Source organism: Triticum urartu, chromosome 5A (assembly GCF_056163025.1).
Source record: "Triticum urartu cultivar PI428250 chromosome 5A, HENAU_Tu73, whole genome shotgun sequence".
Lineage (NCBI taxonomy): Eukaryota > Viridiplantae > Streptophyta > Magnoliopsida > Poales > Poaceae > Triticum > Triticum urartu.
Genome location: NC_141877.1, coordinates 516,962,035 through 516,985,151, shown reverse-complemented (window position 1 = coordinate 516,985,151; position 23,117 = coordinate 516,962,035). Strand labels below are relative to the sequence as shown.

General features: G+C 44.3%; 2 protein-coding genes across 2 annotated transcripts; one reads left to right on the top strand and one right to left on the bottom strand.

Moving 5' to 3' along the window:
* Positions 1-1,195: 1,195 nt before the first annotated feature.
* Positions 1,196-10,644, top strand: LON2 (lon protease 2). The gene is made up of 17 exons (XM_048675206.2): positions 1,196-1,413; positions 2,120-2,229; positions 2,328-2,439; positions 3,260-3,429; positions 3,751-3,842; positions 4,158-4,337; positions 4,473-4,556; positions 4,782-4,909; positions 4,992-5,193; positions 5,278-5,484; positions 5,923-6,053; positions 6,400-6,613; positions 8,593-8,886; positions 8,981-9,175; positions 9,405-9,650; positions 9,774-9,875; positions 10,142-10,644. Exons 1-17 carry the CDS (start codon positions 1,304-1,306, stop codon positions 10,223-10,225), a joined length of 2,661 nt encoding a protein of 886 aa, XP_048531163.1. The 5' UTR covers positions 1,196-1,303; the 3' UTR covers positions 10,226-10,644.
* Positions 10,645-11,084: 440 nt separating this feature from the next.
* Positions 11,085-13,992, bottom strand: LOC125510118 (putative serine/threonine-protein kinase WNK9). Its single transcript, XM_048675207.2, has 7 exons — positions 13,631-13,992; positions 13,459-13,496; positions 12,825-13,055; positions 12,421-12,641; positions 12,092-12,249; positions 11,697-12,000; positions 11,085-11,618 (listed from the first exon to the last, which is right to left on the bottom strand). Exons 1-7 carry the CDS (start codon positions 13,718-13,720, stop codon positions 11,344-11,346), a joined length of 1,317 nt encoding a protein of 438 aa, XP_048531164.2. The 5' UTR covers positions 13,721-13,992; the 3' UTR covers positions 11,085-11,343.
* Between the last annotated feature and the right edge of the window lie 9,125 nt (positions 13,993-23,117).

Here is a 23,117-nt window from a genome sequence, read left to right as displayed (position 1 = left end):
CAGGGCGGTGTTTGGGCGGATGCCGGCGCTTCTTCATTGAGTAGGTCTTCGTGGCCATTATCCTCCTCGAGTTCATCCATCTTGACGGAATTGACAGAGCTCCGGTGTAGATTCCTGCTGTCTCCATGAGATGGTGAGGTTAGGGCTTCTCGTCGTGCATGTGCGGCGAGGAGTTATGGTGTCAAGTACCTCAGATCAATTTAAGGGTTCAAAGACGACGACTGCTGCTCTAGGGCGCTGGTCCTTAAGGGCACGTGCACGAAGACTTCTCGACTGTCATCGACAAGGTCAGGCCGACTCTGGTAAGGAAGCGACGACGCGTCGGCAACTCATTCTGGTGGTAGTATTAGTTGTTTGGTGGTCTAAGTATCCCGATGTAATTTTTATTGTTTGGGAATTCGTACTTCTGATAAATTTTTATAAGAGATCCAGCGGTTTTTTCGAACAACAACAACAACAACAACAACAACAATTGTTCGGTTCATTTTCGGAAAAATGCTAACTGTAAGTTATGTGTAACAACAAATAAACTAAATAAGGCAAATGTTAAAAATCCGACGTCATATTTTAGCATTAAATCCTGAAGATTTGAAGTTACTTTTTTTTAAAAAACTCAGAACACTAACGTTTTAGCTATGCACTACTCCACAACCTGAGTGTATATTGTTTTGATCAAGAAGCCTTGGCATCGTTGGAGAAGTCGGTCCCTCTGCGTCACACGCAACGCAAAACCACACACGCGCGCTGATCCAACCGTACGATCGCAAGCCATGGGGCCGCCTCGCCCTCACGTGGCAGCAACGGGGCCGCAAAGGCAATGAACCAACATCCATCACGTGCTCCAAGCACCCCGAAAGCAGTTCCAAAAAAAAAACAGCACCCCGAAAACCTGTATCCGCACCGTCCATCGCCAAACCCGGCCGTGTCCCGGCCGCCACGGCGGTCCGAACCGCAGCGCACGCCGGCCGAGCCCCGAGCCCACGTGTCCGGGCCGGCCACGCACCGGGTCCGGCGGCGCCAACCAGCCTTATCTCCACGGGGCCGCCACGTCCACACGCCCCGCCCGCCCGTCGCCGACGCACGGGCCCCACGGTGCAGGCGGGCCCGCCCGCCCGCACCAGCAGCCCATCATTGACTCGTGCGCCCCTCGCCTCGCCTCTCCTACACACACATAAATATCCCCGTCGTCTCCCACCCCTCTCAATTTGTTCTCTTCTATCTATTCCTCCACCCGAATTCCTGTTCCGCCAGCCGTACACAGCACACCACTGCCTGCCTGCCTGCCTGCGCGCTCGCCGCGGCCATGGCGGACGCGCCGGTGGAGCTGCCGGGCCGGCTCGCCATACTGCCGTTCCGCAACAAGGTGCTCCTCCCGGGCGCCATCGTGCGGATCCGATGCACCAACCCCAGCAGGTCAGTCAGTGGTGGGTGGGCCGGGCGGGGCGGGGCGGGGAGCGATTCCGGCTTGCGCCGATTGGTTTCCGCTGGCCTTCCAGAGCTCGCGCCTGGGGGTTTCGGGGCCTAATTTTGGTGCGCTGTAAGGTATAGGAGGGCTGGGGCGAGGGGATTGATTCCCCGTGCTTAGGTTTTCTCCGCCGGAGCGATCAGCCGGATTTGGTAACGCATCAGCGAGCTAGCTACCTCCGGATTTTAGACGCCTCTTTCTTCTGTTCCAGAGTAATTTTTTGGAACTAATAACTGTAACCTGCGTGGTTCAAGTAGAATTTCTGCCCCCTTCTCTTCTGCTCTGGAGTATTGCTGTGTAGTACTAATCCGTTTGTCTCCACCATTATCAATGATTAATCAACTTTTACCCTGGTGACAACCACCTTCGATGTGGAAATTTAAAAGTTCTTGGTGCATTTTGGTGCTCTTGTTGGTCTCGAGGTGGATTTTTCAGCGTGTTGCCTACTTTTACGGCTGACCAATTCAGCCTCCAATTACCCACCAGTCGTTCAGTGTTCGAATCTTCTAGGTGCGGTTTTGTCAAGGGGGGTTACTGGATTTGTTTTCCCTTGTTGGTGTGGCATGTTGGCGTGTGTTGACTTGCTGGGAGGGGAATATTATGCCCTTTTGGTTTGGATTTTGACTCCATCAATGTGGTTGTTTTGGCCTGCAGTGTCAAGCTGGTGGAGCAGGAGCTCTGGCAAAGGGAGGACAAGGGTCTGATCGGAGTTCTTCCTGTGCGGGACTCGGAGGCTGCAGCTGTTGGTTCGATCCTGTCGCCTGGTGAGATAGAGATTGCAGCTCCTTGTTCAGTTAGAGGAGCCACTTTGTAGAAATTGTGGACCTGCATTTTCTTACTGGAACTGCTCTTGCTCTCGTAGGCGTGGGCAGTGATTCAGGTGAAGGAGGCCGCAGGTCGCCTGGTGGTTCTGGGGGAGAGTCAACCAAACAGGATGCAAAGAGTGGGAAGGAGCCCATTCACTGGCACAGCCGGTAGGTATCAGCGTTTGCTAATCACATATGTATTTTACCCGTGAACCAAGTTCCGAAGATAAAAAGCCTTCAAATATGACAAGTAGTGCCTGCTTCAAACATGATAGGAGCTTTGACATGGAGTGAGCTGTTCGCAAATATAACCATGGCATGCAATATTTCATTCTATGAACATTTGAAAAATAATGTAAGCATTGGTTTATTCTTTACTGCCTATGCCTTGTGTGGCTACTGGTAGTGCGACAATGCATTATCCTGCGGTGAGATTGGTTAAAGTAACAATGCCAAGATAGGTTGATAGCAACCAAATCTTCTTCGGCAGGAGGGTGCACTTTAAATACAGATATTCGTACTTATAAGTTAACCTTTTGTTGCTTCGAGCTCCCGGATAACTTTCCTTTAGCTGTTCGTTATCTTGTTGGCGCTTCACATATCTTCCATGAGCTTCACATATCTTCCATGTGATCTACTTGTTCTCTAAATATTAACCATCTGAAATAAGATACTTCAGTTTTTTGTGGTACAACTTTCCACCCTGCATTCAGTTTCCCAGTCGTTGCACGCATTGCATGTGCCAGTTATGTTTTCAGTTTATTTTATTTCTGAACTCACTATGTTCTAGAAATGGTTTGGCTATAACCCTAGGATGTGTTGGATCTCTATAATTACACAAACTGATGAAATATGAAATGTAGCACATAAATCATATTTTCATATGTTAGAAGTATAGTAGATACATCTTACATTTGTGGTGTTCCTGTTTCCCTTATGCATTCTTTTAATCCAAATTTGTCTTCACGTTCACTCCTTCCATGTACAGGGGAGTTGCTGCTAGAGCTCTGCACCTTTCAAGAGGGGTGGAGAAACCAAGTGGAAGGGTTACATACATTGTTGTTCTTGAAGGCTTATGTAGGTTCAGTGTTGAAGAACTCAATGCAAGAGGGTCGTATCATGTTGCCCGTGTTTCACGACTTGACATGACAAAGACTGGTAAGGCCTTTTTTTAAAGAAAAAATGTGTGCACATTTTCTCACCATTTCATACACAATCATCATCAAAGGCTGGTAGCCGCTGTCTGTATCACCTTTTTTCTGAATCTGTCAATCTGCTGTCTCTGGCCTGATGATGTTGATGGTTTGTTAACATAGTATAATTTTCTTCTCATGACATTCTTTATTAACTCATGAAGAATCTAAAAGATGTTGTGTAGTGCAAAACCTATGTGGTCATGTAGCTGCTTTGCGTTTTAAAACTTTGTTAGATATATTACATTTGGGGGCTTACATTACTATTGTGTCTTTGGTTTCCTAGAGTTGGAGCAGGCAGAGCAAGACCCAGATCTAATTGCTCTTTCGAGGCAATTTAAAGCAACTGCCATGGAACTAATTTCTGTCTTAGAGCAGGTAAGAAATTCAAGGAGAGCTTGATGATCCTTTTACCGCTAAATTTCAAGGTTTGGTTTCTTATGATTGCACCGAGTAATAGGGAGATCTAATGGGGAGAACTGAAGATTGCTAAATTTTGAAGATCACGAATCTAGTAGTAATGACGCAAGCAAAGATTTCCTGACTTCCTATCAAAACCGTAAAAGGCACCTTTTCATGATCAATGGTTATCTTTTGTTTGCTCAAAATTATCACTTGGTCTGGGTACCCTAAAAGGCTAAAACCCTACTTATCAGTGAATTTTGGCTTAATATTTTTCTGTTGTTTTTGCAGAAGCAGAAGACGGTTGGTAGGACTAAGGTGCTACTTGAGACAGTTCCTGTATACAGGCTAGCTGATATTTTTGTTGCTAGCTTTGAAATAAGCTTTGAGGAGCAGCTTGCTATGCTGGATTCAGTTGACTTGAAAGTGAGACTTTCCAAGGCAACAGAACTTGTAGACAGGCACCTGCAGGTGATGATCAAGAAACTCTATGATTTGTGAATTAGTTATAACTTGTGTTAAGGTTCCTTGTGCTTTAGTAAGTTTGCTTTCTGTGTGAATTATTTATTTGATAGTTCTCTCAAGTTTATTCTTTGCAATGGACAGTCAATTCTTGTAGCGGAGAAAATAACACAGAAGGTGGAGGGGCAGCTATCAAAATCCCAAAAAGAATTTCTGCTGCGCCAGCAGGTTTGTTTTTCTCTCTCCATATTTTCAATGTTTGATCAACTGAAACTGAAATCACATTCCAGCATGTGTATTTCTAGATATCTATAAAGATATATAAGATGGAAACGATCATTTTCTTATAGAGGATATTGTCCTGGTTGAGTTGGGCAAGTTTGGTACCCATGGTCTTTTTGTGCAGCATAAAGTTCTATTTCCAATGTGATGATGACCCTCCCAGTTTTGCAGATGAGGGCTATCAAAGACGAACTTGGTGATAATGATGATGATGAAGATGACATTGCTGCATTGGAAAGGAAGATGCAGAATGCAGGAATGCCAGCTAATATTTGGAAGCATGCCCAAAGGGAGTTGAGGTAACTATCATATTCATATCCTTTTTAACGTGCTTACATGTGGTACAAGAGGTCTTTTTATCCAGCTAGTCTTTGATTGCAGGCGCTTGAGGAAGATGCAACCTCAGCAACCTGGATATAGTAGCTCTCGAGCTTATTTGGAACTTATTGCGGACCTTCCTTGGCAAAAAGTAAGTGAAGAAAGGGAACTTGACCTTAGAGCTGCAAAGGAGAGTCTTGATCGTGATCATTACGGGCTGACCAAAGTTAAGCAAAGGATTATTGAGTATTTGGCTGTCCGTAAGGTTGGTAACTTGACTTCTACATGATCTTTTTATGTGCCTATCCTAATTATTCTATCTCATGGAGATGCATTAATCTGCTTGCAGCTCAAACCGGATGCCAGAGGTCCAGTGCTGTGTTTTGTGGGGCCACCTGGTGTTGGAAAGACATCTTTGGCTACATCCATAGCAAAGGCCCTAAATAGGAAGTTCATAAGAATCTCTCTTGGTGGTGTAAAGGATGAGGCTGATATTAGGGGCCATCGAAGAACATACATTGGAAGCATGCCAGGGCGCCTCATTGATGGACTAAAGGTTAATCCCGTTCTATTTCTCATTTTAGAATTATCTAACATTGGAGGACCAAATTTGCTATATGTGTTAATGTATCCTTTACTATAAACTATAAAGTATAAACTACCCTATTTGTTCTTGTAATCTAGTTAGTCTTGGATTAATAGCGTAACAGCCATTACAAGATATTTTTGGGTGTCCAGTCAGTACAGCAAATTTCTGCTGTTAACTCCAAGTTGCTTTCCATTGAATGAATCTACTCATCGTATACCTATCACTGATATGATTTTAAATTCCCCAATAAGCTGGCAACCCCATTGTACTGCCTATTTTAGCTTGCTATAAAGCTGGGCCTAATGACCTTTTTGCGGTTTTTTTTTTCCTTTGAATGCTGCAAGAAAAGAGTTGTGCTACTACCAGATTAAATCATGCTGATATATTGTTGAAATAAAAATGCAGAGGGTATCTGTCAACAACCCAGTGATGCTCCTTGACGAAATTGACAAGACAGGTTCTGATGTACGTGGGGATCCAGCATCAGCACTGCTAGAAGTACTTGACCCTGAGCAGAACAAAACATTCAATGACCAGTATCCTTTCATTTTATTTGTGTAACAAGTGCATCTTATGATTAGTTGGTTAGTTTCTTAGTGAAATTGAGAATCAATCCTCTAAAAGATGTTTATTGGGATTAGGCACATATTGGCTATTCAGTGTTATCACTTCTGAGTACCTTCTACTGCCATCACTACGGGTATTGGGATTGGCACATATTGGCAACCTCTTTTATTCCCCCGCTCTTTCTAAGAGGCTATGTTTTTGGGTTACTTTACAACTCTGACGCACATCACAGAATATGTTGGAAAATAGACTATGCTATCTGATCTACTATCTTTATTTTATATGTTTAAAATTCCTTAACACATTTTTTACCAGCTATTTGAATGTTCCATTTGACCTGTCAAAGGTTGTATTTGTTGCAACTGCCAACAGGATGCAACCTATTCCCCCTGCCCTGTTAGATAGGATGGAAGTTATTGAGTTACCAGGCTACACGCCTGAAGAAAAGCTGAAAATAGCCATGAAACATCTCCTACCAAGGGTATTGGAACAGCATGGCTTGAGCTCCGCATATCTTCAGATTCCTGAGGTATGGCACAAGGACTGTCTTCTGCTGCATTTCTTTTCTGTTAACTATTTTATTTATATAGCCCATGACAAGCAAGGTGCGAATTGCTCACAAATATCTGTTAGAAGAGTAAAAATAAATGATCCTGTTGAATGCTTTTGCTATGTTACTTTCAGTTCTCTCTGAAGCAAGAAGATATTTAGGCTAGTGAATGGTGATTTCCCTCCTTGGCACACAAAATGAAGTTTTTAATGGAAGAAATAAACACATTAAATTCAGTTATATAATGGCAAGTGCAGTGTACTTATGCTATTCTATTGTGGTAATGAATGCACCAATGAAACTACAGTGTGTGTAATTGATCTGTGCTGTCTTTTTTCTAACAACGAGAAGATGTGATACCAGTAGGATTTTGGGCTCCATAGATAAAAAAAATGGAAACTTAAAACTACTTCCTGATGCTTGTCACCATAGCACATGCACAGCTTATGAGGGTGCCACTGGGGCAGAGTTTATTGACAAGTGAAGATATTGATAACTTGCTTCCTTGTTAGTTGGGTTTACTCATATGAATAACTAGGTATAAGCGAAAAGGTCTAACTACCCTTTAATGCAGTGGTGAATCTAGGAAAAAAGTGGAGGGCTAGGCTCAAAGTTAATGTGATTAAACTAAATGCTTTACTAAAGCAAAATTTGGATCTATTTAACGAGAAGCCATTATCTCCTAATCATATAGTGCAAGTCAGCTTGAACTTTCCCAGATTAGTACCGGGCACAATTGTATTTCTTGGATTTTAAAAATTATCAAAATCTTGAGGAGTGCTTGAGCTACCTGCATAAAAATTGTGTATAGTCATGTTATTTCTCTTCACTTCTGCAAATCTACAAAGTTGCACTGGACATTAAATCAATTAATAACCCATAACTAGTAATTACAATGGACAAGTAGATATTAGTGTTATCGGCTTAGCAAATTAGTTTGAGGATTTGAAAAAAACACTTTGCCAATGCGCCCACTTCAACTATTCAGTTCAAATCGTGGCTCCTCCTTTTTGTGCGCCCCCGCCCCCTATTGCTAGCAGGCAGTGGGCTCCTGCAGACCCCACCCAACTCAGCTGCTCGCCTGCTCCCTAATCCCCAATCCAACCAACGACCGCCACCGCTAGCTGTCGCTTGCTGCTAGGTTAGCGGCGGCACGTGGTTGCTGGTACGGCTGTGGTTTGCGGGTGATATTGCCATATGTCGCTTTTCCATAAACACTTTTTCTTAAAAAAAATCACGTGTTTATAAAAAAATTGTTCTCCTAACTTGAAAATTACATGGACATTTTTATATGCACGTGAACATTTATGTTGTGACAAGCAAACTGTTTACTCTCCCTTTTTAGTTAGATTCACAAAGCTAGAATAAATATTAAAGAAAGTACCCGCACGCGTGATATGCTACTGGTGTAGTAGTAGCAGCCGGCTGTCTGGTTTTATTTTTACAAACTCACAAGTATTTCTTAGCAAATGAATCGCTTTGGCGACTCAGCGTGCTTATGGCCAGGCGCAAGTGAGCCAGCATCGTATAGCATCGCCTGGCTGTTCGTGCACAGAACATTGTGTGTGGGCTTGTGGACATGGTCAGTAGAAGGGCTAACGGGCTGGACCTGATTAGTAGTAATAAAATTAATTTTTGATTTTTTTGGAGGGTAGGGTTCAGCCTGTTGAAGCCAGATAGTCTTGCATGTGCTTTAATGCACTAGTCCGATTCAAGCCGGGTCTGGTCTTTCCTAATACTTATCGTGCTGTGAACAAAGGTTCACCCCAATGTGTTTGGAGTCTTCAACTGTTTGTGTTGCACCGAATAGCATTGGATTCATTGACTTACAACAGTTCTTACAAGTTACGATGGACTGCTTTTAACCTCATCATTTATTTGTCATCTTCTCTTTTATTTGAGTATTTATTGGAGCTCGCGATTAATCCATGCTTACTTCGTTCCATTCATCTGTCCAGGCTGTAGTCAAACTTATCATCGAGAGATACACACGGGAAGCTGGTGTGCGTAATCTTGAAAGAAACCTAGCTGCATTGGCTCGTGCAGCTGCTGTCAAGGTTGCGGAGCTAGATAGTACGCTTAGACTTGGCAAGGAAATGCAGCCAATAACTACAACTCTACTGGACTCGAGACTCGCCGATGGTGGTGAAGTTGAAATGGAAGTTATTCCTATGGGCCAGGACATATCAAATACATATGAAAATTCATCACCCATGATTGTTGATGAGGCTATGCTAGAAAAAGTGCTTGGGGTATGCACCAAAGTTTCAGTTTCTTCATGATAAGCTACACTGTCTTATGTTTATGTTATTGTATCTTACAATGGTACATTGCATCGTGCTGCAGCCTCCTAGATTTGATGACAGAGAAGCTGCGGATCGGGTGTCATCCCCAGGAGTGTCAGTTGGGCTCGTCTGGACTTCTTTTGGTGGGGAAGTTCAGTTTGTAGAGGCTACAGCCATGGTGGGTAAGGGTGACTTGCATCTGACAGGACAACTTGGTGATGTAATTAAGGAATCAGCACAGTTAGCTCTGACATGGGTACGCATCTTCTTCTCACCTATCTCCCTTACATGGTGTCATATCTTACTTGTGTTGGCATGACCTCCCATTGTCATTTGAAGGCGTTCTAAATTTTTATTATAGGTCCAGCAGTGTATTTGCTTAGTTGAAACCATGCATCATCAACTCCACTGTGCTTAGCTGTGTGTTTCTGCATATCGAGTTGAGTGATGTTTTTAACTTAGATATCATTGGTTGATTTTTACAGGTGAGAGCAAGATCTGCTGACCTCAATCTGTCACCTACTTCTGATATTAACATATTGGAGAGCCGTGACATTCACATACATTTTCCTGCTGGTGCTGTGCCGAAGGATGGTCCTTCTGCAGGAGTGACATTGGTAACATCACTGGTGTCATTGTTTAGTAACCGGAAAGTCAGAGCAGACACTGCAATGACAGGAGAGATGACTCTTAGGGGCCTAGTGTTGCCAGTTGGTGGTGTTAAGGATAAGGTACTATATTATGCTCCTGATATCTTCCGTGTTTCTTGGTTGCTCTGGAAAGATGGAAGGCTGAACCATTTACCATGTTGTGCTCTTGTACTACACTTAACTTCAAAGTTTCTCTGGATTCAGGTGCTTGCTGCGCATCGATATGGCATCAAGAGAGTAATATTACCAGAAAGAAACTTGAAGGACTTGGCTGAGATTCCAGCTCCGATCCTCGCTGGCATTGAGGTATGTCATTGCTTATTGTTAGTTGCTTAGAGTTGCTGGTCCTGCTACTTTATGCAGCTTGGTTGTTGAGGATATGCTATCAGCTACTATGCTACACAAATTATTCAGCATAAAAGACTCATAATTAAGTTTTGGATCATGTGTTGAGCTAAAGTATCCCGAATAGCAAGCCGCTTGATATTATGTTGTGATTGTTTCTCTCCTCTGGATGTAATTTGTCCGTCAAAATGTCTGTCACTGACTTGTATTTAATTTGCTGCTGGTAGATTCTGCTCGTGAAGCGCATTGAGGAAGTACTTGGCCATGCTTTTGAGAATGGATTCCCTTTGAGGCTACACTCCAGTCTATAGCACGGGCAAATACCAATTGGCGCCTGATGTGGCATTTCCTCGGTGGCCATTTACTCGTTTTGAAGATTCGTCGCTATTCACTGCCCAGATATCTACAAATGAGCGTTGAGCGTAGGCGAGCAATTGCTCCGTTGGAGCGAAATCTCATGACCCCAGCGTTGCTCGTCCAACTCAGTTAAGCTAATATGCGGAATGTGTATATGGATACTTGCTATCCACAAAAGCGGCAGGGAGATCTGCTCTGGTCTTTGTGATTGTATTTATAGAGGGATGCTCATCTATCTATGCTCGGTTTGCTATGGTAGCAAGGAGGTCCACCTGTTGTTGTCGGTTTGGGTGTATATGTAACCTATTTCAGCCAGGGAGAATTGAATGTTGCAGTATCATAAATAAAAAAGAGATAGCACAAGTAATCATCATATATAAAGAGTGAAAAAACACACTAAAATGTGCCTGTCGGAAAAAAGTTGCTCCCTCGGATCCAAATTAATTGACACGGTCTCTAGAATGTAAAACATTGTCGGCTGTGTCAATTAATATAGATCAAAGGGAACATCTTATATTTGTGAACGGAGGAGCTTGAGTCACTTCTTTCCTGCGACCACTTTTGACCCGTAAACTCACACTTTATGGTTATTTAGTTTTTAATGGGTGGAGAATGTTTGGTCTCCTTTGGTACAGATAGTTTTATTTGATTCTATGTTGATGGAGATAAACTTGGTTTTCAGTTCTCTATATTTGAAGACTTCTGAGAGAGACATCGTGACAAAATGAGTTACAAGAATACCACTAGAGGCTGGCGCGCAATGCACACACTTAACAGATTCAAGTTCATGAATTTCAACTGGAAACCAGGAAAAATTTAGAATCCAAAATTGGATTGAACACAACAACTTAAAATAAAAAAGGGACACATTCGAACTACCTCCAACTGATAAATCTCAATCAATGAATCTAGTAGATCTGCACTAACTTTCACCATCATCAACGAAAAATGCCATGTCTAGCAGCACATCGAGTGGGCACTGTAAAATGAGCCGCACCAGAGGCTGGAGCAAGGCCAAATTCATCTGACTAAACAAAAAACCTGAAGATACACTAGCTTGGGGAAAACAGTACTATCCTAGGACGGCCAATCTGAGCTGCCTGCAGTTCATGATTCTTTTGGAGATGTAGCTGTGGCTGTTTGCACTCTCAGGAACCACAACCACCCGTCCGACAGCGACGCAGGGCACCCATTCAGGGATCAGGATGAGCAAGAACACCTCAATCAGCTGCGCTATGATCTGCATGTTCCCTTGCGGCAATCCGAAAGTGTCGACCATTTCCAGAGCCACAGAAAGGCTGGTATCTTGGTCCACATCGAACGGGAACTCGGCATTCTTAAAACAACCTGAAACAATTTTGATGTGTCAGTATAGGATTAAGTGTTAAGTTGGTTGAAAGAGGTTTCTTGGGTGGCTCTACTTACCACTGGGATCAGGAAATCTTAGTGATAAATTAACATGGTCGGTGACATGCATATCGCCTTTCAGTGAGAATTCACCCTTCCATAGCATGAAACTGGCAGACTGCCGCCCATCTTTAGTCACACTCGAGACCAGAGAGACTGAAATAGGAGGCGCAGGCGCTGGGATAGGCTTGTCTTTCTGGAGGAAACAGTTCTTTAAGAGCTCACTTGCACAAAGTCTTTCAGCTGCCGGAGCCAAACAGATTTCTATGAAACCTCTTACTTCTGCATCTTCAACCTTGGAAAGCACAGCTGGTTTTATACCCTATAAAAAAAACATTGGACGAAAATCAGTTGCAGTTTGATAGATAATCTTTCAAAAAGGATGGGTACTTTGTGGACCCCAAAGCACTTACTTCAGAAATTTTCTTGTATATCCATGGCTTGCCTTCGCATTCACTGTATGGATATTCACATGTCACCATTTCAAGCATGCACATCCCAAATGAATATATATCCACCAACTCATTGTATTTCCCAGTGAAGAGTTCTGGTGCCATAAACTCTAATGTGCCTGCATTTTGATGACATAACTCTTGTTAGTACAAGCCTTCCTAAAAATGCTATTTCTAAAACAAAGTACGCTGTGAGTGTGTCGTATCCTTGAGAGTAAATCTACAGTAAACAGAATATATGTATATATTTCACACATCTGTAGCTGTTCGAAAAACACAATGTCACACACCTTTGATACTTCTCATTTTCCGTTGATGCAAAAATGTCGCCAGACCAAAGTCGCCAATCTTCACTTGTCCATCATGACCATTTATGAATATGTTGTCACACTTTAAATCCCTATGAATAATCGCTGGCTCTTGACTGTGAAGGTATTCCAGCCCTGTCAATATCTGTATTGCCCATCCTCTCATAGCCTTCATACCGACTTTGTTGTGCTTCTTACGAAACCTGGTTAACATTCCAAATTTTAATGATCAGAATGTACAGAATGAAAGGGCGATAAGAGTGAACTCTATGTGTGGTTAAATTTTGATCGAACTTTCTCCACACAACAGCACACTCATGCATAACAGAATGAAGCAAAGTATTACGAACGAGTCAGACTGGTGGAGCTAAAGAAAAGGTACATACTGCCTCAAACTGCCGGATGTGCAGAGCTCTGTGATGATGTTAACTGTCTTCTTGTCCTCATCAATCCATGAGGCAAACAACTTCTGAATGTTCTTGTGCCTCAGCGTCTTCAACAGACTGATCTCCGTATTCAGTTGTGCCATCTTCTCTGAGGAACCCATGACAGAATCATCAATCCGTGTTTGGCACCACGCGACCTCATCGCCCTCCAGCTTATCGAAGGCCTTGTAGCTATTGGCAAAATAAACATCAAGGAACACATGATGAACAAAGATCAGTCTTGCACGGCCAAGGGATAAATTCCAACCAGAAAAGAGTACAGAAATAGGTAAACTTGTAGACAAATAAAAGCTGGAGTTACTTAGGCTATATATAGGTTGGAATTTTGAGTAATGCAGCAATGCGAACAGATTGGCTAGATTAAAGCGTACAAATATGTTTGCCATGAATTTGCCGAGGTTTACCAAAATAAAAGGCAAGAATTAGATCAGTTGATAACATGGTATTGAAACATTGTTAAATATCGTGCTTCATTCATAGATGACCGAATCTGGCCACCAAAATCGAGCGCGAAATCGCGATCTAGACGGGCAAGAAAAACAGCAGATGAGACGAGCGATCGAAGGATGCATACACTGTTTTGACGGCACCCGATCCCAAGATCTCATCGTACTGCACGCGCAGCAATCAATAAAGAAACACGAATTAGATATATATCTAAATCTAAAGAACAGAATTTACCAACAAAGTAAGAACGGCAGCGCGCAAGAGGGAGGAACTCGGAAGAGGACAGCGTGCGCACGTACCCGGATGAAGCGGCCGGTGGGATCTGCGTCGGCGTAGGCCTCGTCGTCCGGCGGCTCCGTCTGCTGCTCCTCCGCCTCCACGGGATCCATCCCCCCTCCTATCTGCCGAGCCGAATCGCTGGTGTTTCGAGTCTCAACAACTGCTTCCCAGTTTCCCTCCCTCCCGGGCGGCGGAATTTATGGGAGGGGCTCGCTGCGGAAGCCAGGGCTCCGTGTCCGTCGGATCTGGGCTTGGACGGGGATCGAGGGGAGCGCGGCGGGTTCCGGACGGATCGAGGGGCGTGGAGGTCGTTGGGGGAAACTCGTTGAATCAGGATCTGAAACGGCCGGGAGCTCGGGATTCTAGGGCTAATGTTTCTGATCGGCAGGCCGATCTCACGCGTGATCGGTCCATCTGCGCGCGCGCCGTGTGTGGCTCGCGGGCCCAGCCAACCGATTCCTTCCTTCCTCATCTGGAGGGACACAACCTTGACTACTAGGGGCCCCGCCGACTTTGCTGCGAGGGGGTCGACAATGTCGTTGCGAGTGGTGCTCGCGCTGCCCGTGCTCCGGCCATGGCCATTGTGCTGCGTCCGTCGTGCTAGAACCGACGTCGGGGAATGTTGCGACCGCAGTATGTGCATGCTGGAAACTGACACCGCGAATGTTGCGACTGTCGTTGGTGAAGCTGCAACCGAAGGCGGAAACTGGAACCGGCGGCGGCCCGTGCTATGACCGTCGTGTACGATCGCCGTTAGGGTAGCTGCAACCTGCAGCAACCCCTGCTACAACCATTATTTTGGCGGAGCTGCAACCAGCGGCGTTCCATGCTACAACCGTCGTCATTAGGGGAGCTGCAACTAGCTGCGACCCCCTGCTACAGCCATCCTTTTGGCGGAGCTACAACCAGCGGCGATCTATGCTACAACCGTTGTCATTAGGGGAGCTACAACCGGTGCGGCCCGTGCTACGAACCGTCGTTTTGACGGAGCTGCAACAGGCTGCAACGCGTGCTACGACTGTTGTTCGGCGGAGCTGCAACCAGCGGGCGACAGAGCTGCTTGATACTCTTTCTGACGTTGATACATCTTCCGTTGTGCTACAACCGTCATTCGCGCGGAAGCCATCCCACCGGCGATGTAGAGGCCAGCACGAAGGCTAGCACGGCCCACGACCAAACATCATGTGGCACGGAGGCCAGCCGACCCGGCGGCCAACCATCCCGGCTGCATGGAGGCTAGCACGCCCGACGACCAAACATCATGTGGCTCGGAGGCCAGCCCACCCGACGGCCAACCATCCCGGCTGCACGGCAGCCCGCCCGCCCGACAGCGACCAGAGTGAGGATCCAGCTTGCTTCGGCGGCCATCCAGGCCAGCGTGTCGCTAGCCCGGCCAGCGTGTCGCTAGCCCGGCCAGCGTCAACGTATGGGGATCTGAAGGAAATATGCCCTAGAGGCAATAATAAAGTTATTATTTATTTCCTTATATCATGATAAATATTTATTCATGCTAGAATTGTATTAACCGGAAACATAATACATGTGTGAATACATAGACAAACAGAGTGTCACTAGTATGCCTCTACTTGACTAGCTCGTTAATCAAAGATGGTTATGTTTCCTAACCATGAACAAAGAGTTGTTATTTGATTAACGAGGTCACATCATTAGTTGAATGATCTGATTGACATGACCCATTCCATTAGCTTAGCACCCGATCGTTTAGTATGTTGCTATTGCTTTCTTCATGACTTATACATGTTCTTATAACTATGAGATTATGCAACTCCCGTTTACCGGAGGAACACTTTGGGTACTACCAAACGTCACAACGTAACTGGGTGATTATAAAGGAGTACTACAGGTGTCTCCAAAGGTACATGTTGAGTTGGCGTATTTCGAGATTAGGTTTTGTCACTCCGATTGTCGGAGAGGTATCTCTGGGGCCCTCTCGGTAATACACATCACATAAGCATTGCAAGCATTGTAACTAAGATGTTAGTTATGAGATGATGTATTACGGAATGAGTAAAGAGACTTGCCGGTAACGAGATTGAACTAGGTATTGGATACTGACGATCGAATCTCGGGCAAGTAACATACCGATGACAAAGGGAACAACGTATGTTGTTATGTGGTCTGACCGATAAAGATCTTCGTAGAATATGTAGGAGCCAATATGGGCATCCAGGTCCCACTATTGGTTATTGGCCGGAGACGTGTCTCGGTCATGTCTACATTGTTCTCGAACCCGTAGGGTCCGCACGCTTAAGGTTACGATGACAGTTATAATATGAGTTTATGCATTTTGATGTACCGAAAGGTTGTTCGGAGTCCCGGATGTGATCACGGACATGACGAGGAGTCTCGAAATGGTCGAGACGTAAATATTGATATATTGGAAGCCTATGTTTGGATATCGGAAGTGTTCCGGGTGAAATCGGGATTTTACCGGAGTGCCGGGAAGGTTACCGGAACCCCCCGGGAGCTAAATGGGCCATGATGGGCCTTAGTGGAAAAGAGAAGAGGCAGCCCTACATGGGCTGCGCGCCTCCTCCTTCCCCTAGTCCTATTAGGACTATGAGAGGTGGACGGCCCCCTCTCTTTCTTTTCCCCCTCCGCGAATCCTATTCCAACTAGGATTGGGGGGGGGGGAATCCTACTCCCGGAGGGAGTAGGACTCTCCTGGCGCACCCCTTGTGGCCGGCCAACCTCCCCCCTTTGGTCCTTTATATACTGAGGTAGAGGCACCCTAGAACACACAAGTTGATCCACGTGATCTATTCCTTAGCCGTGTGCGGTGCCCCCAGCCACCATAGTCCTCGATAATACTGTAGCGGAGTTTAGGCGAAGCCCTGCTGCTGTAGTGCATCAAGATCGTCACCACGCCGTCGTGCTGACGGAACTCTTCCCCGACACTTTGCTGGATCGGAGTCCGGGGATCGTCATCGAGCTGAACGTGTGCTCGAACTCGGAGGTGCCGTAGTTTCGGTGCTTGATCGGTTGGATCGTGAAGACGTACGACTACTTCCTCTACATTGCGTCAACGCTTCCGCAGTCGGTCTACGTGGGTACGTAGACAACACTCTCCCCTCTCGTTGCTATGCATCACATGATCTTGCGTGTGCGTAGGAAATTTTTTTGAAATTACTACGAAACCCAACAGTGGCATCCGAGCCTAGGTTATTTATGTTGATGTTGTATGCACGAGTAGAACACAAGTGAGTTGTGGGCGATATAAGTCATACTGCCTACCAACATGTCATACTTTGGTTCGGCAGTATTGTTGGACGAGACGACCCGGACCAATCTTACGCGTACGCTTACGCGAGACCGGTTTCCCCGACGTGCTTTGCACACAGGTGGCTTGCGGGCGACTGTCTCTCCAACTTTAGTTGAACCAAGTATGGCTACGCCCGGTCCTTGCGAAGGTTAAAACGGAGTCTATTTGACAAACTATCGTTGTGGTTTTGATGCGTAGGTGAGATTGGTTCTTACTTAAGCCCGTAGCAGCCACGTAAAACTTGCAACAACAAAGTAGAGGACGTCTAACTTGTTTTTGCAGGGCATGTTGTGATGTGATATGGTCAAGGCATGATGCTAAATTTTATTGTATGAGATGATCATGTTTTGTAACCGAGTTATCGGCAACTGGCAAGAGCCATATGGTTGTCGCTTTATTGTATGCAATGCAATCGCGATGTAATGCTTTACTTTATTACTAAACGGTAGTGATAGTCGTGGAAGCATAAGATTGGCGAGACGACAACGATGCTACGATGGAGATCAAGGTGTCGCGCCGGTGACGATGGTGATCATGACGGTGCTTCGGAGATGGAGATCACAAGCACAAGATGATGATGGCCATATCATATCACTTATATTGATTGCATGTGATGTTTATCTTTTTATGCATCTTATCTTGCTTTGATTGACGGTAACATTATAAGATGATCTCTCACTAAATTATCAAGAAGTGTTCTCCCTGAGTATGCACCGTTGCCAAAGTTCGTCGTGCCCAGACACCAGGCGATGATCGGGTGTGATAAGCTCTACGTCCATCTACAACGGGTGCAAGCCAGTTTTGCACACGCAGAATACTCAGGTTAAACTTGACGAGCCTAGCATATGCAGATATGGCCTCGGAACACGGAGACCGAAAGGTCGAGCGTGAATCATATAGTAGATATGATCAACATAACGATGTTCACCATTGAAAACTACTCCATCTCACGTGATGATCGGTTATGGTTTAGTTGATTTGGATCACGTAATCACTTAGAAGATTAGAGGGATGTCTATCTAAGTGGGAGTTCTTAAGTAATTTGATTAATTGAACTTAAACTTATCATGAACTTAGTACCTGATAGTATCTTGCTTGTTTATGTTGATTGTAGATAGATGGCTCGTGCTGTTGTTCCGTTGAATTTTAATGCGTTCCTTGAGAAAGCAAAGTTGAAAGATGATGGTAGCAATTACACGGACTGGGTCCGTAACTTGAGGATTATCCTCATTGCTGCTCAGAAGAATTACGTCCTGGAAGCACCGCTGGGTGCCAGGCCTGCTGCTGGAGCAACACCAGATGTTATGAACGTCTGGCAGAGCAAAGCTGATGACTACTCGATAGTTCAGTGTGCCATGCTTTACGGCTTAGAATTGGGACTTCAACGACGTTTTGAACGTCATGGAGCATATGAGATGTTCCAGGAGTTGAAGTTAATATTTCAAGCAAATGCCCGGATTGAGAGATATGAAGTCTCCAATAAGTTCTATAGCTGCAAGATGGAGGAGAACAGTTCTGCCAGTGAGCATATACTCAAAATGTCTGGGTATAATAATCACTTGATTCAGATGGGAGTTAATCTTCCAGATGATTGCGTCATTGACAGAATTCTCCAATCACTACCACCAAGCTACAAGAGCTTCGTGATGAACTATAATATGCAAGGGATGAACAAGACTATTCCCGAGCTCTTCGCAATGCTGAAAGTTGCGGAGGTAGAAATCAAGAAGGAGCATCAAGTGTTGATGGTTAACAAGACCACTAGTTTCAAGAAAAAGGGCAAAGGGAAGAAGAAGGGGAACTTCAAGAAGAACGGCAAACAAGTTGCTGCTCAGGAGAAGAAACCCAAGTCTGGACCTAAGCCTGAAACTGAGTGCTTCTACTGCAAGCAGACTGGTCACTGGAAGCGGAACTGCCCCAAGTATTTGGCGGATAAGAAGGATGGCAAGGTGAACAAAGGTATATGTGATATACATGTTATTGATGTGTACCTTACTAGAGCTCGCAGTAGCACCTGGGTATTTGATACTGGTTCTGTTGCTAATATTTGCAACTCGAAACAGGGACTACGGAATAAGCGGGCACTGGCAAAGGACGAGGTGACGATGCGCGTGGGAAACGGTTCCAAAGTCGATGTGATCACGATCGGCACGCTACCTCTACATCTACCTTCGGGATTAATATTAGACCTAAATAATTGTTATTTGGTGCCAGCGTTGAGCATGAACATTATATCTGGATCTTATTTAATGCGAGACGGTTATTCATTTAAATCAGAGAATAATGGTTGTTCTATTTATATGAGTAATATCTTTTATGGTCATGCACCTTTGAAGAGTGTTCTATTTTTGATGAATCTCGATAGTAGTGATACACATATTCATAATGTTGAAGCCAAAAGATGCAGAGTTGATAATGAAAGTGCAACTTATTTGTGGCACTGTCGTTTAGGTCATATCGGTGTAAAGCGCATGAAGAAACTCCATACTGATGGACTTTTGGAACCACTTGATTATGAATCACTTGGTACTTGCGAACCGTGCCTCATGGGCAAGATGACTAAAACACCGTTCTCCGGTACTATGGAGAGAGCAACAGATTTGTTGGAAATCATACATACCGATGTATGTGGTCCGATGAATATTGAGGCTCGTGGCGGATATCGTTATTTTCTCACCTTCACAGATGACTTAAGCAGATATGGGTATATCTACTTAATGAAACATAAGTCTGAAACATTTGAAAAGTTCAAAGAATTTCAGAGTGAAGTGGAAAATCATCGTAACAAGAAAATAAAGTTTCTACGATCTGATCGTGGAGGAGAATATTTGAGTTACGAGTTTGGTGTACATTTGAAAAATTGTGGAATAGTTTCGCAACTCACGCCACCCGGAACACCACAGCGTAATGGTGTGTCCGAACGTCGTAATCGTACTTTACTAGATATGGTGCGATCTATGATGTCTCTTACTGATTTACCACTATCGTTTTGGGGTTATGCTTTAGAGACGGCCGCATTCACGTTAAATAGGGCACCATCAAAATCCGTTGAGACGACGCCTTATGAACTGTGGTTTGGCAAGAAACCAAAGTTGTCATTTCTTAAAGTTTGGGGCTGCGATGCTTATGTGAAAAAGCTTCAACCTGATAAGCTCGAACCCAAATCGGAGAAATTTGTCTTCATAGGATACCCAAAGGAGACTGTTGGGTACACCTTCTATCACAGATCCGAAGGCAAGACATTCGTTGCTAAGAATGGATCCTTTCTAGAGAAGGAGTTTCTCTCGAAAGAAGCGAGTGGGAGGAAAGTAGAACTTGACGAGGTAACTGTACCTGCTCCCTTATTGGAAAATAGTACATCACAGAAAACTGTTTCTGCGACATCTATACCAATTAGTGAGGAAGCTAATGATGTTGATCATGAAACTTCAGGTCAAGATACTACTGAACCTCGTAGATCGACCAGAGCGATATCCGCACCAGAGTGGTACGGTAATCCTGTTCTGGAAGTCATGCTACTAGATCATGATGAACCTACGAACTATGAAGAAGCGATGGTGAGCCCAGATTCCGCAAAGTGGCTTGAAGCCATGAAATCTGAGATGGGATCCATGTATGAGAACAAAGTATGGACTTTGGTTGACTTGCCCGATGATCGGCAAGCGATTGAGAATAAATGGATCTTCAAGAAGAAGACTGACGCTGATGGTAATGTTACTGTCTACAAAGCTCGACTTGTCGCAAAAGGTTTTCGACAAGTTCAAGGGGTTGACTACGATGAGACCTTCTCACCCGTAGCGATGCTTAAGTCTGTCCGAATCATGTTAGCAATTGCCACATTTTATGATTATGAAATTTGGCAGATGGATGTCAAAACTGCATTCCTGAATGGATTTCTGGAAGAAGAGTTGTATATGATACAACCGGAAGGTTTTGTCGATCCAAAGGGAGCTAACAAAGTGTGCAAGCTCCAGCGATCCATTTATGGACTGGTGCAAGCCTCTCGGAGTTGGAATAAACGTTTTGATAGTGTGATCAAAGCATTTGGTTTTATACAGACTTTCGGAGAAGCCTGTATTTATAAGAAAGTGAGTGGGAGCTCTGTAGCATTTCTGATATTATATGTGGATGACATATTACTGATTGGAAATGATATAGAATTTCTGGATAGCATAAAGGGATACTTGAATAAGAGTTTTTCAATGAAAGACCTCGGTGAAGCTACTTACATATTAGGCATAAAGATCTATAGAGATAGATCAAGATGCTTAATTGGACTTTCACAAAGCACATACCTTGACAAGATTTTGAAGAAGTTCAAAATGGATCAAGCAAAGAAAGGGTTCTTGCCTGTGTTACAAGGTGTGAAGTTGAGTCAGACTCAATGCCCGACCACTGCAGAAGATAGAGAGAAAATGAAAGATGTTCCCTATGCTTCAGCCATAGGCTCTATCATGTATGCAATGCTGTGTACCAGACCTGATGTGTGCCTTGCTATAAGTTTAGCAGGGAGGTACCAAAGTAATCCAGGAGTGGATCACTGGACAGCGGTCAAGAACATCCTGAAATACCTGAAAAGGACTAAGGATATGTTTCTCGTATATGGAGGTGACAAAGAGCTCACCGTAAAAGGTTACGTTGATGCAAGCTTTGACACTGATCCGGACGATTCTAAATCGCAGACCGGATACGTGTTTACATTAAACGGTGGAGCTGTCAGTTGGTGCAGTTCTAAACAAAGCGTCGTAGCGGGATCTACATGTGAAGCGGAGTACATAGCTGCTTCGGAAGCAGCAAACGAAGGAGTCTGGATGAAGGAGTTCATATCCGATCTAGGTGTCATACCTAGTGCATCGGGTCCAATGAAAATCTTTTGTGACAATACTGGTGCAATTGCCTTGGCAAAGGAATCCAGATTTCACAGAAGGACCAAACACATCAAGAGACGCTTCAATTCCATCCGGGATTTAGTCCAAGTGGGAGACATAGAGATTTGCAAGATACATACGGATCTAAATGTTGCAGACCCATTGACTAAGCCTCTTCCACGAGCAAAACATGATCAGCACCAAAGCTCCATGGGTGTTAGAATCATTACAGTGTAATCTAGATTATTGACTCTAGTGCAAGTGGGATACTGAAGGAAATATGCCCTAGAGGCAATAATAAAGTTATTATTTATTTCCTTATATCATGATAAATGTTTATTATTCATGCTAGAATTGTATTAACCGGAAACATAATACATGTGTGAATACATAGACAAACAGAGTGTCACTAGTATGCCTCTACTTGACTAGCTCGTTAATCAAAGATGGTTATGTTTCCTAACCATGAACAAAGAGTTTTTATTTGATTAACGAGGTCACATCGTTAGTTGAATGATCTGATTGACATGACCCATTCCATTAGCTTAGCACCCGATCGTTTAGTATGTTGCTATTGCTTTCTTCATGACTTATACATGTTCCTATAACTATGAGATTATGCAACTCCCGTTTACCGGAGGAACACTTTGGGTACTACCAAACGTCACAACGTAACTGGGTGATTATAAAGGAGTACTACAGGTGTCTCCAAAGGTACATGTTGAGTTGGCGTATTTCGAGATTAGGTTTTGTCACTCCGATTGTCGGAGAGGTATCTCTGGGGCCCTCTCGGTAATACACATCACATAAGCCTTGCAAGAATTGTAACTAAGATGTTAGTTATGAGATGATGTATTACGGAACGAGTAAAGAGACTTGCCGGTAACAAGATTGAACTAGGTATTGGATACTGACGATCGAATCTCGGGCAAGTAACATACCGATGACAAAGGGAACAACGTATGTTGTTATGCGGTCTGACCGATAAAGATCTTCGTAGAATATGTAGGAGCCAATATTGGCATCCAGGTCCCGCTATTGGTTATTGACCGGAGATGTGTCTCGGTCATGTCTACATTGTTCTCGAACCCGTAGGGTCCGCACGCTTAAGGTTACGATGACAGTTATAATATGAGTTTATGCATTTTGATGTACCGAAAGGTTGTTTGGAGTCCCGGATGTGATCACGGACATGACGAGGAGTCTCTAAATGGTTGAGACGTAAAGATTGATATATTGGAAGCCTATGTTTGGATATCGGAAGTGTTCCGGGTGAAATCGGGATTTTATCGGAGTACCGGGAAGGTTACCGGAACCCCCCGGGAGCTAAATGGGCCATGATGGGCCTTAGTGGAA